Here is a 17,713-nt window from a genome sequence, read left to right as displayed (position 1 = left end):
TCTACATCTCTGCCCCTGCTCTCTCCCCCTCCCTCCAGGCTCGCATCTCCTCCTGCCTTCAGGACATCTCCATCTGGATGTCCGCCCGCCACCTAAAGCTCAACATGTCGAAGACTGAGCTCCTTGTCTTCCCTCCCAAACCTTGTCCTCTCCCTGACTTTCCCATCTCTGTTGACGGCACTACCATCCTTCCCGTCTCACAAGCCCGCAACCTTGGTGTCATCCTCGACTCCGCTCTCTCATTCACCCCTCACATCCAAGCCATCACCAAAACCTGCCAGTCTCAGCTCCGCAACATTGCCAAGATCTGCCCTTTCCTCTCCATCCAAACCGCTACCCTGCTCATTCAAGCTCTCATCCTATCCCGTCTGGACTACTGCACTAGCCTTCTCTCTGATCTCCCATCCTCGTGTCTCTCTCCACTTCAATCCATACTTCATGCTGCTGCCCGGATTATCTTTGTCCAGAAACGCTCTGGACATATTACTCCCCTCCTCAAAAACCTCCAATGGCTACCGATCAATCTGCGCATCAGGCAGAAACTCCTCACCCTGGGCTTCAAGACTCTCCATCACCTCGCCCCCTCCTACCTCACCTCCCTTCTCTCCTTCTACTGCCCAGCCCGCACCCTCCGCTCCTCCACCACTAATCTCCTCACTGTACCTTGCTCTCGCCTGTCCCGCCATCGACCCCCGGCCCACGTCATCCCCCGGGACTGGAATGCCCTCCCTCTGCCCCGCCACCAAGCTAGCTCTCTTCCTCCCTTCAAGGCCCTGCTGAGAGCTCACCTCCTCCAGGAGGCCTTCCCAGACTGAGCCCCTTCTTTCCTCTCCCCCTCGTCCCCCTCTCCATCCCCCCATCTTACCTCCTTCCCTTCCCCACAGCACCTGTATATATGTATATATGGTTGTACATATTTATTACTCTATTTATTTATTTATTTATTTATTTTACTTGTACATTTCTATCCTACTTATTTTATTTTGTTGGTATGTTTGGTTCTGTTCTCTGTCTCCCCCTTTTAGACTGTGAGCCCACTGTTGGGCAGGGACTGTCTCTATGTGATGCCAATTTGTACTTCCCAAGCGCTTAGTACAGTGCTCTGCCCATAGTAAGCGCTCAATAAATACGATTGATTGATTGATTGATTGATATACAGCATCAAATGAAGACCTACATGGAAAGTGAATTGCCCGGTGTTCAAGCAGGATTCCGAAAAGGATGAGGGATGTGAGATATTATTTCTGATGTCTTTTGGATAATTGAAAGGACAAGATAATATCAAAAGGAAGTAATCATGCACTGTACTAAGCACTTGGGAAGTACAAGTTGGCAACATATAGAGACGGTCCCTACCCAACAGTGGGCTCACAGTCTAGAAGGGGGAGACAGACGACAAAACCAAACATATTAACAAAATAAAATAAATAGAGTAGATATGTACAAGTAAAATAATAAATAAATAGAGTAATAAATATGTAACAAACATATTACCAAATTAAAATAAATAGAATAAATTTGTACAAGTAAAATAAAGAAATCGAGTAATAAATATGTACAAACATATTACCAAATTAAAATAAATAGAATAAATATGTACAAGTAAAACAAATAGCATAATAAATATGTACAAACATATTAACAAAATAAAAGAAATAGAATGAATATGTACAATGCTCAGAAGGGGTCATGTCAGCCTGGGTTATTACCCTCTATAATCTCCCTGCTTTCAAAGCCTCCACACTTCCTGGGGACAGAGAAGAGTTAGAGGACAGTTCTAAGTTATGGTAGTGACGTTAGTGGAGAGTGTCACGGAGGCCAATAGGGTAGAAGAAGAAGCTGTGTGGCCTAATGGAAAGATTCCTGTGAGTCAGAGGACTTGGGTTCTAATCCCAGCTCCACCGCATGTCTGCTGTGTGACTGAACTATCATTAAAAAAGAAAAAGTGACTTGTCCCAGGAAGCACAGCAGACAGTGACTCTCAGGCCTGTGTTCTTCCTACCAGCACAGGCCACTTCCATTTGTGTTTATATGCAAAAAGGCTGCATCTAAAATGTCATCATGAAATGTATTATCCCTCAAAATGTTATTCGTTCCACAAAATACGAATTTTGAAAAGTGTGAATTCATTCCACAATATGGAAAAATGTGACACTGCAGAAGAAATGATATTCTCCACTTATGTTGTGGAAACAGTCTATTATTACAATAAATACTAAGACTCTCTGGTATTGAGATAATCTCTCAAATTTAAAAAAATAGATATAATTGGATACTCCAGATAACGGACCTCTCTGATTTTTTGAGTAAATTGGTACAGAAATGCCATTTAATTAATGAGTTACTGTATTAAATGTCTCTGGTGTGCAGATTCTAGATTGTGAGCCCGCTGTTGGGTAGGAACCGTCTCTATATGCTGCCAACTTGTGCTTCCCAAGCGCTTAGTACAGTGCTCTGCACACAGTAAGCACTCAATAAATACGATTGAATGAATGAATGACAGTTTAAACTACTTAGATTTAAACTCACAGTTTGGTTATTTGTAACTGGCATGACTGAGTTTTGGGTTTAATGTGGTGAGAATAATGTTCAGTAATTATGACATTTATTAAGTGATTATTAGCTCTGGAGTTGAGTAAAGATAATCATATCTGACACAGTCTCTGCCCACACTGGGTTTGTCACTTAAGTGTTGGGTAGGGACCATCTCTATATGTTGCCAACTTGTACTTCCCAAGCGCTTAGTACAGTGCTCTGCGCACAGTAAGTGCACAATAAATATGATTGAATGAATGAATGAAATGAATGAAGCAGCTAACATCCCTTTTTTATTATTATTATCAAATGCTGTCAATCACTTCTGATTTATAAAAACTCTATGAATATATTTTCTTCAGAATGCCCTATCTTCTGCCATAATCTCTAACACTAATGGTTTTTCTGTTAGCATTGTTATGCTTTCTATCCATCTAGCTGCTATAGTCTGACTCTTCCATGTTTCCCCTGGACTTTTCCTAGTATTAGTGTCTTCTCCATAGAATTAGTCCTCGTGATGAAGTGTCCAAAATATGCTAATCTTAAATTGAGTCATTTGGCCTTCCAAAGACTCCATTGGCTTAATTTGCTCCAAAATCCGTCTGTTTGTTTTTCGGGCTGTCCATGACACCATAGCCTAGCAAAGCCTTTTCTAACACCATATTTCCAAAGAATCAATTCAGTCACAGTTTGAATGTAAATTTGTTGTGGGCAGGGAACATGTCTACTAGCTCTGCTATATTGTAGTCTAACAAATGCTTAGTACTGTGCTCTGCACACAGTAAGCTCTTAATAAATATGATTGAATGAATGATTGATTGATTTCCTAAGGTTAGAATAGTGATAGGAAAACATACAGAGTAAGCGCTTAACAAATGCCATCATTATTATCTATGTCTATTTATTTGTATGCTACTGATGCCTGTTTACTTGTTTTGTTTTGTTGTCTGTCTCCCCCCTTCTAGACTGTGAGCCTGTTGTTGGGCAGGGATTGTCTCTATCTTTTGCCAAATTTTACTTTCCAAGCACTTAGTACAGTGCTCAATAAATACGAATGAATGAATGAATGAAAAGAACTGGGTCTCTTGATTCCCAGATCCATGTCCTTTTCCCTATGCCATGCTGCCTCTCCACTCAATCAGTAAATGAATAGCATTTATTAAGCTCTTTCTAGGTGCAGTTATCTTTATCTTGGGTCTCTTGGTAGAGATGCAAAATATTACAGTCCAAAATGCACAAACATACAAATACATAGCAGAATGAATACTGCTTACCAGGGGTTCTTGGTAGCACATTTAAGCAGAATGGAAGTAAGCAATCATCAGTAGCATAAGACTATACCCAGGTATTTAATTACATTTCATGTTTTGGCTTTCAACAGGTCACAGAATGATAAAAAACAAGGAATAGGGATGCTGAAATATAAATTGATTTATCACAGCAGTTAGAATTCAAATGTTCAGTGTTAAACTACATTGTTAGTCCTATTTGAGATAAATAGTAAATGAATTATACTTCACAGGATTTTAGCATCAGAGAAACTGGTGAGTTTTATGAGGTGGGAAAATGAATTTAAAATAATCATAAAGAAGCCATATGTCTACTCTGAAACACATTCCTGTCACATAGGGGAATGGATAGTAAAATCTTATCTTCTCATCTTTGCTCTCAGTAGCATTGCTCCGTTTGTCTGGCTCAGTAACCCAGTTCACTTAACATTAGTTCCATTTCAGCACTTTTCTTTTGAGCTTGGAGTACAACATTGCAGATCCCCGGATCAAGGTCATCACTTTGCAACAACAGAAACAACTCTAAATCTCGAGTAAAACAGCAAAGCACAAAGCAGTAATTGTGGCATTAGCATTTACATTTTCAGAAATATTTCTACAACATTTCCTTGATCTTCCCTCAGGGGCACTGGGCAGAATATGTCTTGGGTTCATTTCCCATTTTTTCAAAGGACCCGTATTTGGGGAAACTGCTATATAAGAGATGTTTAAGGAGTTGAGACAGAAAGTGAAGAAAATAATATTTAAAGAGGACCATAATGTGCTGATTTAGTAAGTCAAAGGAAAATGATTTGTCATCTCAGGAACAGCCTCCTCCTTATAAGTAATCTGGAAGAGGGTACAATCTGCCTGGAAGCAGAATGCAGCTCGCAACAGTGTAACTAGCCCATGAGGATAAGGGTTGTAGTAAGTCCACAAGGAAAAGGACTAAACTGCAAACTCCTTGTGGGCAGGGAGTGTGTCCATTTAATCTATTCCAAGCACTTAGTACAGTGCACTGCACACAATAAGTGTTCAATAAACACAATAGTTAATGAAAAGAGATTTATTAAGTGCTTACTATGTGCCAACCATGCTACTAAGTGCTGGGATATATAGAAGATAATCTGGCTGGACACAGTCCCTCTCCCACATGTGACTCACAGTCTAACTAGGCCAGACCACAAATGAGGAAGCTGAGGCAGAGCAAAATTAAGTGACTTTTTCAAGATCACACATCAGCCAAGTGATGGAACCAGGATTAGAGCCCAGGTTCCCTGACTCTCAGACTTGCCATCTTTCCACTAGTCCAAGCTGTTCCCCATTGTTTGATTTATTTATTGAAAGTTATTGATTGAGAGTCTAAGGATGCATCCCTATTTCAGAAACACAAAGGATAGGGAGAAAAAAAATCCTCACAAATAGCTCATCCGTTATGAGATAACTGAGAGCCAAGACTTTTAATAATTTGTTAGTTGAAAAAACAAACCTTACAATTTGGAAAGAGGTGACCCCAGATAAAGGTCCAATTTTATTTTGTTATTAATGTGGCTCATAGCAGGGTTAAGTAGCAGCATTGTGTGTTTTCATCCATCCAGACTATTTTTGAACATGCCTTTTCTGTTGGTTATCCTTGCATGCAGCATTTTCTTCAGACTAGAACTAGAAGAGAGTGTCCCAAAGATGTGGAAGTTTTTGTGGCAATTGGGTTAGGAAAAATTGGATTGAAAGAGCTTTCTGAAGGGCCTTCTCAGCAAAATTATTCCAGCATAGTTATTTCTCTGCATGCAAGTAAATATCATCCACATGTATGCTTAATATATGTTAAGATTAATATTCACAAATTTAATGGACTGAATATAAAAATAAGATAAAAATAAGTTGAGAGACATATGAGTATAATATTCATTCATTCAATCATGTTTATTGAGCACTTACTGTGTGCACAGCACTGTACTAAGCACTTGGGAAGTTCAAGTTGGCAACCTATAGACATGGTCCCTACTCAACAACAGGCTCACAGTCTAGAAGGGGGAGAAAGATAACAAAACATAATATCACTTTAATGCTCTACTTTTTAAATCTTCCTCTTTCATTAATATCAGAAGCAGGAGTCTGTAGATTTCAGTATGCCAGGCAGGGTGTGAAAACTGATTATGCCCACTTGGCACCTTTGTGCCTGTAAGTCAGTGGCTTCTTGTACACCTGAAGGAATACCACATTAACAAGAGCGTGAGTGGTTTGGCAGGGGCTAGAGAAGAAATTAACCCAACACTTACATCAGAGAAATAAAGTAAATGAAATACGAACAGGCCCATACACTCTTCCACATCACATATTAGTGATGGATAATTTCTTTGTAGATTTGTATGCTGTCTGGGTCATTCTTAAATGACCGACACCTTGTAATCAACATTACCAGTACAATGGTTTGTAAACAACATTAGTACAATGGCTTGTAAACAACATTACATGCTAGTGACCAATCATCATCCTCCATATGCAACCTATGTCCTGAAGCTCTCTGGGATAATATGAGTCATGGGTTTGAATGCCGACTCCACCACTTTCAGCTGTGTGGCCTTGGGCAAGTCACTTCACTTCTCTGAGCCTCAGTTCCCTCATCTGTAAAATGGGGATTAAGACTGTGAGCCCCACGTGGGACAACCTGATCACTTTGTATCCCCCCGCCAGAACTTAGAACAGTGCTTCGCAAATAGTAAGCGCTCAACAAATGCTATCATTATTATTATAATATATGCATATATATGCAAACTTGTAAATGATACTACAGTCCCTTTGATAAATGAATAGGAAAATGTCTACTTTGTAGCTTCTCAAAGTAACACAATGGTCGCAAAAATCATGCCGTCTGTCATTTCTTATAGCAAATACAAAGACTCATCAGGGGCAGGAATACCAGAAGGTTTTGAATTGCACTTTCCAACTATAAAGGAATACACAAAACAGTACTACTTGAAGAAAATGAGTGATCTTTGTTTAGACATTTCAAACGGAGTTCTTCCTCACTGATGATGACTTTTTTATTTTGATATTTGCTAAGCGCTATGTGTCAGGTCCTGCAGTAAATGCTGGGATTGATGCAAGTTAATTGCAGTTCATGTACATCAATCATTTGATCACGTTTACTAAGTGCTTAGAGTGTGCAGATCACTGTACTAAGTGCTGCGGAAATTACAATACAACAATAAACAGTGATATTTACTGCCCACAATGAGCTCACAGTCTAGAGAGGGGGAGACAGACATCAGTACAAGTAAATGAAATTATAGATATATACATATGTGCTGTTTGGTGGGGTGGAGAGCAAAGGGAGCAAGTCATGATGACACAGAAGGGAGTAGGAGATGAGGAAAAGTAGGGCTTAGTAAGGGAAAGCCTCTTGGAGGAATTGTGCCTTCAGTAATGCTTTGAAGGGGAAGAGAGTAATTTCATGTCAATTTGAGGGGAAAGGGATTTCCAAGCCAAAGGCAGGACAAATACCAGGGGTCAGCAGCAAGACAGATGAGATTGGGGCACAGTGCAAAAGTTAGCACTAGAGGAGCGAGGTTTGTGGACTGGGTTGTAAAACGATAGAAGCGATGTGAGGTAGGAGGGCAGAAGGTGGTGGACTGCTTTAAAGCCAATGGTGAGGAGTTTCTGTTCGATAAGGAGGTGGATGGGCAACCACTGGAGATTATGAGGAGAGGAGTGAAAAGATGATCCAGGCAGAGGAATGAAGTATGGATTGGAATGGGGAGAGACAGGAGGTTGTTTATGTACATATACCTTTGTAATCAAAATTATTGATAATGACTTGTCTACAGCACTACTTGCTAGTGACTGTGCTGCCTTTGTGACGATGTTCACTGAATAAATGCTAAATTACCTGATGAATCTCCCTCATATGTACATATGTGTATATTTGTGAAGACTTTAGGTCATAAGATCATAGTATATATTTTGTAGACTATAGGTAGGGAACATGTCTACCAACTCTGTTGTATTGAACTTCCCAAAAGTTTAGTACACTGATCTGCTTGCAGTAAGCCCTCAATAATACCACTGATGTTGATGCTTATTTATACAATTGGATAATTGGACCTTGCTTTACTATTAGGGAAGAAAATTAGCAATTATAAAAAATGCTTCCTGGAACTGATTTCAATCGATAGTATTTTAGCTGAGCAATTACTGGGTGTACAACATGCAGAATATTGTACTTAGTGCTTAGGAGGATCTTTCTAGAATTAGTAAACATGACTCCTGCCTTCAAGTAGTTAGTTGTGAACTCAATTCAGTGAAAACAATGCTTTATAATAATTGTGTCATTTATAAAGTTCTTACTGTTTGGACTGATGCAAGATGATCATATCTGACGAAGTCTTTGCCCTTCATGGGCTTACATCCAAGAGGAGAGGATTGCTCTTCCTGTAAAATAGAAATGGAAGGAAAACATAAAATTAGCTTACAGCTAGACCAGGTGATTTTGGCTTATCTCTCATCGAGCCTAATATGAGAGGAGCAGCATGGCCTATTGTATAGCACATGGGCCTTTGAATCAGAAGGACTTGGGTTCTATCTAATCCTACCTCTGTCATTTGTCTGCTGTGTGACCTTGGGAAGTCACTTGACTCTGTGCCTCAATTACTTTGTGGTATTAAGACTGTGAACCCCATGTGGGACAGGGATTGTGGTAAACCTGATTATTTTGTACCTATTTCAATGTTTATTACAGGACCTGGCACATAGCACATAAATATATAAATAAAAACAGTCATCCTCAATGAGGAAGACCACCTTTTAAAATGACTAAACTTAGATTTAAGGATCACTCCTCATCTTCAACCACTGTTGTTTTGCGGTGGTCTTTCATAGTTGGAAAATACACTTCAAAATGCACATATATCCCAGACCACACATTCTGCTCCTCTGGTGCTAACCTTCTCACGCTCGCCTGTCCCTTCGTCGACCCCTGGCCCACGTCCTACCTCTGGTGTGGAACGCCCTTCTTCCTCAAATCCACTAAACAATCACATGGACATAAATCCAAGCTTTGTGATATTTCCACAATAAATATTGTATTCCAATAACGGGCAACCGTTTCCAGAATCCAAAAGAGCCTTTGGTGAGTTGATTTATTTACTAAAATACTCCAGGTGCAGATAAGCATTTACTGTCCAATATTTATTAGAGCTTTGTAGAATCCCCCCTTCTATATCCTACTGAAGGCTTACCTCCTCCAAGAGGCCTTCCTAGACTAAGCCCCCCTTTTCCTCAGTTCCCCCTCCCCTCCATGCTGTCCCAACTTGCATTCTTTGCTCTACCTTTCTTCTTCCCACCCCACAGCACTTGTGTATATATGTACATATCCATAATTCTATGCACTTGTGTATATATGTACATAACTATAAGTCTATTTATATTAATGCCAGTTTACTTGTTTTGCTGTTTATATATCTATAATTCTATTTATTTATATTGATGTTTGTTTGCTTGTGTTGATGTCTGACTCTGCCCTTCTAGATTGTAAGCCCTTCGTGGGCAGAGATTGTCCCTCTTTATTGCTAAATTGTACTTTCCAAGCGCTTAGTGCAGTACTTGGCACATAGTAGGTGCTCAATAAATATGAATGAATGAATGAATGAAAGCTTCTGGTATACCCGAAATTGGTAAGTCTTTCCTATAAGAAATGACAGATCATATGATTTTAGCAAATGTTCAGTGTTAGTGTGAGAAACTGCAGGCAAAGTAGACATTTTCCCATTCATTCATCAAAGGGACTGTAGTTTCATTTAAAGGCTTACAAAGGTCTAATAAATATTGGACAGTAAATGCACCTGGAGTATTTTAGTAAATAAATCAACTCACCAAAGGCTCTTTTGGATTTTGAAAATGGTTGCCCGTTATTGGAATACAATATTTATTGTGGAAATATCACAAAGCTTGGATTTATGTCCATGGAATGTTTACTAAGGACATGAAATGCCTTTGAAGTAATATTTTTACCTGCTGGGTCTATGTTTTGTTATTTTCCCCATAAGGGAAGTTAAATCTTAACACTGGAGGTAATACATACATATAATGTCAATAACTGTCTTACATTGTAGACTTTCTTCTATTAAGCTGAGGATGTTGGGAATTTGGGAATTCAGAGCAATTCAGTGAAGCAAAGGCTTAAACTGAGCAGAGCCTAAAGAAAATCAGATGACAAGTTTAAAGGAAATGCAATAAACTCCAAACCTTCTTCTTGAACCATTTTTGTTAGATTTACAAAGGAATTTGCGATTGCTGTGGATAGTTCAGTAAACACGTGATATATTTCTTAGGAATTATTGGAAGATTTAGATAAGGTGTTCATGGGAAGGAAAGGGAAGGAGAAGTTATTGGTCCAAATTAAGAACAAAGGAAAACTTTGTTTTTTTTTTAACCGTAATAATTGATTGCTTTTAAAAAATATTTTGAAGAAAAAGGGATATACTTTAAATTATCATAATATATTGTAAGCCCTACCAGGGCATAAATTGCATGTATTGTATTCTTTTGAGCTGCTATGAAATTGTGCTTCACATTTGCACTCAATCTCTTCATTTCTCTAGATTTAGAATTCAGTCCCCTGTCAAACATATTTCTGAGTTTGAACTGTATGGTATGTCTCAGGTATTTATATTACTGTAATGATGAAAAGCTGCAAAAATCTTGTTACTTCATTTTTTTGGAGACAACACTAATGCTAGAAACAACAGCTAGATAGATAGAAACCATAACAATGATAACCTATTAGCAAGGTTACAGGTTATAGCAGAAGATGGGACACTCTGGAGAAAATATATCCATAGATTGGCCAAGAATTGCAAATGACTCAACAGCATTTGATAATAATAATAATAAAATATATTTAATTATCTGAATTGTTTCTCTCTAGCTGATTTTGATGTTTTCTGTTTACCACATCTAAAGTCTTGCTGGCTGCCTGATTTTCCTGAGAACTACCCATTCTGAATCAATGTTTTCATTTGAAGCAGGGTCCTGGTTTAAATAAGACTCTGGGATGTTGTCATAGGATGTTTTATTTTCCAGGAACTTGTTGTTTGGTCTTTCTGACCATTTGAATGTTACTCTTTGATGCACTGGTGGTTGTGATTGTTGAAATATGGAGCTTAGGAGCCTATTGTCACTTAAGCCCCCTGTGGTTATGGCTACTTTGTATGACTTGCCAATAATAATAATAATAATGAAAATAATAATAATATTGGTATTTCTTAAGTGCTTACTATGTGCCAAGCACTGTTCTAAGCACTGGGAAGGATACAAGGTGATCAGATTGTCCTACGTGGGGCTCACATTCTTCATCCCCATTGTACAGATGAGGTAACTGAGGCACAGAGAAGTTAGGTGACTTGCCCAAAGTCACACAGCAGACAATTGGCGGAGCCGGGATTTGAACCCATGACCTCTGACTCCGAAGCCCGTGCTCTTTTCACTGTTTCTCTGTACTGTATTTACCCCAGTAGACTGTAAGCTCCCTCTGCAAGGGAGCTTATACTCAGAGAACATCCCTGCTAATTCTGTTGTACTGTACCCAAGCGCTTAGTACAGTGCTCTGTACATAGTAAGTGCTCGATAAATATGATTAATTGTTTAGTGCACTGCTGAGCGCATAGCACTTAACAAATGACCACAGTTATTATTATTCAATCCTTGGGACTTCATGTGGCTGCTCTGATCGGGACACAGTAGAGCATCAGTCTCCACTTGTGCATTGATAGCTGTCTCCCACGATCATCAGTTTTTAGAATGTGGACTTAATAATAATAATGGCATTTATTAAGTGCTTACTATGTGCAAAGCACTGTTCTAATAGCTGGGGAGGTTACAAGGTGATCAGATTGTCCCACGTGGGGCTCACAGTCTTAATCCCCATTTTACATATGAGGTAACTGAGGCACAGAGAAGTTAAGTAACTTGCCCAAAGTCACACAGCTGACAAGTGGCAGAGGTGGAATTAGAACCCATGACCTCTGACTCCCAAGCCAATGCTCTTTCCATTGAGCCACACTGCTTCTCTAAGGATGAGTGATTTACTAACATGTTAGAGGTTTGGATAGAGAGGAAAGGGGGAATCTTGGTGTGCTGTGAAGGTGAGACCTGCAGTTTTTGGTTACAGATTGGATACGTGGGAAGAATGAGAGAGCAGAGTCAAAGATGACACCAAGTTTGCAGGTTTGTGGGACGGGAAAGACGGTAGTGCCATTCACAGTGACAGGAAAGTCAGGAGAGGACAAGGTTTGGGAGGGAAGATAAGGAGCTCACTCTTGGACATGTTGAGTTTTAGTTGGCGGGAGGACATCCAGGTGGAGATGTCCTGAAGGCAGGGGGAGATGCCAGCCTGAAGGGAATGAGAAGGAACAGGGAAGTAGAAAAAACAGTGAATGAGTACTGAAAAATTTCTTATTATGACAAATAAGATTGGCGAGCTTAGCACAGTGCTTTGCACACAGTAAGTGCTCAATGAATGTGATGGAATGAAAGCTTAATTGGAGAAATACAATTGTGCTGAAGTTCTCTGTGGGATTCTAACATTGGAAATGAAGCATTACTGAATATAACATGAACATCAGAGTCAAATACCAAAGATATTTAGTTCATACAAAGATTGCAAAGTATCCATTTATGAAATAGCCTTAGGTTTATCATTTAAGAAATTTAAAATGTGTTTAAAATTAGTAATTACTATAAGGTAATCAATACAATGAAGTGTAGGGTATTTAGATTTTCTCTGACACATGATTAAGCTCTTCATTTATCTATTATTTCTGTTTGGATTACTAAATTGTATTGCATTTCCTATATTTTTTATTTTCCATAAATTGTTTTGAGAAATCATTGATTCCCATAAATCATGTTGTGTTTAGGAAATCATCATCATCATCATCAATCGTATTTATTGAGCGCTTACTATGTGCAGAGCACTGTACTAAGCGCTTGGGAAGTACAAATTGGCAACATATAGAGACAGTCCCTACCCAACAGTGGGCTCCCAGTCTAAAAGGGGGAGAGGAGGAGAGAGGAAATACATGCTTTTACAACTTGGGCTTCTATTACAGCTTATGTCAAATATATTAGTTAAAAAAATAGAAAATATTCCAGTAAATATATGAGTAAAATATATTACAATTTCAAAAGTTACAAAATGTAGGGATACATGACTCATTAGAAATTATTTTCATGCACATCATTTGTGAAAATGAATGAAAGTTCACGATGGAAAATAACTGCACTGAATTGGTTGTTCAGTAGACAATCTTTCAGGAAAAACTTAATGTTGGTCAACAACCCAGAGAAATCCCCAAATAGTTCTGTGGCAAACTGTTTCAGATTACAAATATATTGAATCTAGCCATACATTTTGGGAAGTTTAATGCTGACATCAGAATTAGAATATGAGAAACAAAATCACAAAAACTGTCATGTCTGTCATGCTTTAGTTCAATTGTGCTCTTGAAGGTAGGACAGTGTGACGCACATATTCGGTAACACAATAAATAGCTATGAATTGATGCTGAAACCATTATGTGTTTTACCAGGTGCTACATCTATAGAAAAGTATGACCTCAGAACAAATTTATGGATACAAGCCGGAGTTATGAATGGAAGAAGGTTACAGTTTGGAGTGGCTGTCATTGATGAAAAGCTTTTTGTTATTGGAGGCCGAGACGGCTTAAAGACACTGAACACTGTTGAATGTTACAATCCTAAAACCAAGACTTGGACTGTTTTACCTCCAATGTCAACACATAGACATGGCTTAGGTAAGGTTCTGAAACTTAAACAATATACCTTTAAAATGTTTTAAACTACAATCTTTACTTTATCATAATCACATGAACGTAAGTAAACAGATGTATCAAGGTAGGAGCTAATATCACAAATTTGCATCTTGTTTGAGAGTCTAAATTAATAAATACGTGAATATAAAAATATAATCCACATATAAACACACAGATATATATGTATATGTATAAAACTAGTAAAGCAAAAAAAAATTGGGGTTTTTTTCAAGGCATTGACCACAAAGTTTTAAGTGTTACCTGAGTGCATTTCAAATTATTTTAGCATACATTCTAAGGCCCTCAAAGCCTCCATAAGGGCCTCCAGGAAGCCTTCTCAGACTGAGCCCCCATTTTCCTCTCCTCCTCCCCATCGCCCCACCAACCTCCTTTCCCTCCCCACAGCACTTGTATATATTTGTATATATTTATTACTATATTATTTTACTTGTACATATTACTACTATATTTTATTAATAATGTGCATATAGCTATAATTGTATTTATTCTAATGGTTTTGATACCTATCTATACATTTTGTTTTGTTGTCTGTCTCCCCCTTCTAGACTGTGAGCCCATTGTTGGATAGGGACCATCCCTATATGTTACCATCTTGTACTTCCCAAGTGCTTAGTACAGTGCTCTGTACACAGTAAGTGCTCAATAAATACAATTGAATGAATGAATGAATGACCATAAACTACCCTCAAGTACTTATTAATCATTTATTCCAAAGATAATCAATTACAATGTTGACGTTGATGAAAATATTCTTCCGTTGGGTTATAGCCATTAGGAATGGAATGAAATCTCAATGACTCAGGAAAAAAGAGGACACATTACTGTGTAAAGAAGATAACACAGTCAGTCATTAGTCTTTCCAACACTAGCTCTATAAGTTATCTATCTATCTATCTATCTATATATATATATACTTATTTAATTCTTCTCTAACAGGTGTTTTCACTCCATGATGGCTTCTTCTTACACAAAACATTTTGTAATTCATTCATTCATTAATTCACTCGTATTTATTGAGCACTTACTGTGTGCAGAGCACTGTACTAAGCACTTGGAAAGTACAAGTATATATAGAGATGGTCCCTACCCAACAATGGGCGCACAGCCTAGAAAGGGGAGAGAGACAACAAGACAAAACAAGTAGACAGGTACAGAACAATCTACATGTTGGCATAACTGGCTTCAGGATAGTTGCACATATATCTGAGCATCACTACAAGATACTGCTATGTTTTCCACCTTCTGATGTAGCTTTACTATGTTATTTGGTATTTTGTGTTTATGTGTCTTTTTGCACTTTTGCATAAGTTAACACTGTAAAACAGCAACAATTAGCAAGAGTAAAACATTCTCCTAATGGTGGATGGAAACAAAATATGAACCCATGTGCTTCCATTTTTGAATCATCTAAAATATAAATTACCATTAACTTAAAATTACAATTTTCCATGTTCCAGTAGAAATATATATGTCTATGTGTATATATATATATATATATATATAATTGTGCACAATCTCTGCATCAGAAGATAGCTAATTTTTAAAAAAGGAATAATGTAGATAAATATCTCAGCCTTGGAGAAATTGCTTGGAATACACCAGTAATTCATCTCAGTTTAAATAATATGTAATTATTGCTTGATGGTGAATAATTGGGCTTAAAATATGCTTAAAAGCTAAGAAGAGTGAGGTAATTCTCAAAAATTGAAGTATCCTCCTGCTGAAATTGAAGCATCATCATGTACCCTAATTTGCCATTCAATGTGAGTTATATAGGAGCAAATTTGCATGAGAAAAATGGTATCTTTTGCTCAAAGACTATATCACAGGAGAGCCAGGATGTGTGTGTGTGTGTGTGTGTGTGTGTGTGTGTGTGTGTGTTCCATATATAGTTTATCTATCTATCTATCTATCTATCTATCTATCTATCTATCTATCTATCTATCTATCCATATGTAGCTACTTATCAAAATAAATCAGCCTAGCCTGCCCAGTCTCTGCTTTATATCTTCCTTAGTATCTTTTCTGAGCGGCTCTCCCCTTCTCCTGGGAAAATAGGATTTTCCCCTACAGCACGATTAATATGAGAATGTTAATCTATTGCATTCAGGCATAATTCTTTGGAACTTACTGTTCTTCTTATAGATGGAAAGGAAAAACTATAGTATATCTAGTGGTCCTTACTTTAGTGAATAAAAGTGAAGAGATTCCTTTACTCTGCAACAGTAGTCACTGCTGCTTACTTGAATATTTACCTTATAACCTTCAGTCTCTCTCTAATTTCTTCCTTTTTACCTTTATCACTATCTTCAACTGTTCACTCTCCAGTGGCTTCTTCCACATTGCTTTCAAACATGCTCATGACACCTCTATCCTAAAAATAGTATTATTTATAAATATTTATTTATAGTACAACCACCGTGTAATACTAAGCACTTGTAGGAAACATGCCAGTGGGTGACACATTCCCCCCACCCCCAGCCCAGAAGGAGCTTACACTCTAATGGGACTGGAAGAACCTATGGCTATGGTTGAAAAGGAGTTTATGACATAAACAGGTAGCTGTAACCTCACCAGAAGCCACCAGAATGGGCCAGATCAGAAGCAAATCAGAATCAAATCTGATCTGATCAGATCAGATCAGATCAGAATCAAAGGCAGGGCCATGAGCCCAATATTAGATAGCTTTGTGGCACTTTGGTCATTTGTTTTCCTGAGCTGCTGCCAGTATAGGTCCATAAAGCTCTGTGTCCAGGAGTCAGAATGGCTAAGACAAAACTTTAGGTTCACCAGAACGTATTTTTCTACGCTTCAACTCTTCTTTCCTATTAAGACTCCCATGAAATAATCTCACAAGGAGTAGGGATAGGAGAGGAAGAAAGTATACTTATACAAAAATACACTTATAAATAGTTTAATATAACAATGAATAACTTATTTGTTGTTTGGAACGACTGGTGTGGAAAGATTTCTATTCAGATAGCTAAAGTGTCTAGCAATCTGAAACTGTCAGCAAATTTTTCCCATGAGGAAAGAATTTATAAAGGTATTTGACTTGTTCATAAGAATAAATGACTAAAGGCAAAAAAAATCTGCTTGAGACCCAGAAGAGGCATTACTGTAACTTTCTAAACCTTAAATACTTAGAAAGTGAAAAAAGCAGGTCACACAGTTGTGTAAGCATCAGTCCCCTTTAATTCATGAACCTGTGGTCAGGGAATGTGTATACCAACCCTGTTGTATTATACTCTCCCAAGTACTTAATACAGTGATCTGCACACAGTAAGAGCCCAATAAATACCATTGATTCAATCAAGCAATTAATCACATTTATTGAATGCTTACTATGTGCAGAGCCTTGTTCTAAGTACTTGGAAGAGCACAACCCAACAATGTATGCAGACAAGTTCCCAGCCCACAGTGGTCAAAAGATGAGCTAACTGTCTACCTCTAGAATGTATTTTACATTCAGGGTGTTGGAAGAACTCCTCTAAATCTTCGTATGCAAGTTCTGTGGAAGACAGAAAGCAGACCAAATATTATAATTACTCTATTGGATCCCATGGCTTCAACTACCACCTCTATGCAGATGGTTCTCAACTCTATATCTCCAACCCTGATCTCTTCTTCACAGTCTCATATTTCCTCCTGCCTTCAGAAATCTCTACTTGGATGTCCTGCTGATATCTCAAACTCAACAGGTCCATAATACAACTTCTCATCTTCCCACCCAAACCTTCTCCTTCCTTACCTTTTTCATCACTGAAGACATCACCACCGCTCTCCCTGTCTCACAGATCAATAAACATCGTATTATCAGCCTATAACCTTGGTACTATCCTCGACTCATCTCTCACATTCACACACATATAGTCAATTTGCCAACAAATCCTGTTGGTTCTACCTCCACAATATTGCTAAAATCTACCCTTTCTTCTCCATCCAAAGTGCTTTCACATTAATTCAATCATTCAATCATATTTATTGAGCGCTTACTGTGTGCAGAGCACTGTATTAAGTACTTGGGAAGTACAAGTTGGTAAGATACAGAGACGGTCC

At 38.2% G+C, this 17,713-nt stretch overlaps 1 protein-coding gene across 1 annotated transcript in view; it reads left to right on the top strand.

The window, feature by feature from the left end:
* The window catches only part of KLHL1 (kelch like family member 1), a 277,918-nt gene that overhangs the window by 203,199 nt on the left and 57,006 nt on the right, over positions 1-17,713 (top strand). Inside the window, 1 exon segment of the mRNA XM_038772560.1 lies at positions 13,391-13,615. Coding sequence (XP_038628488.1) covers positions 13,391-13,615 — 225 coding nt within the window.

Source organism: Tachyglossus aculeatus, chromosome 2, assembly GCF_015852505.1.
Source record: "Tachyglossus aculeatus isolate mTacAcu1 chromosome 2, mTacAcu1.pri, whole genome shotgun sequence".
Taxonomy (NCBI): Eukaryota; Metazoa; Chordata; class Mammalia; order Monotremata; family Tachyglossidae; genus Tachyglossus; species Tachyglossus aculeatus.
This window is presented reverse-complemented; position numbering and strand designations above follow the sequence as displayed.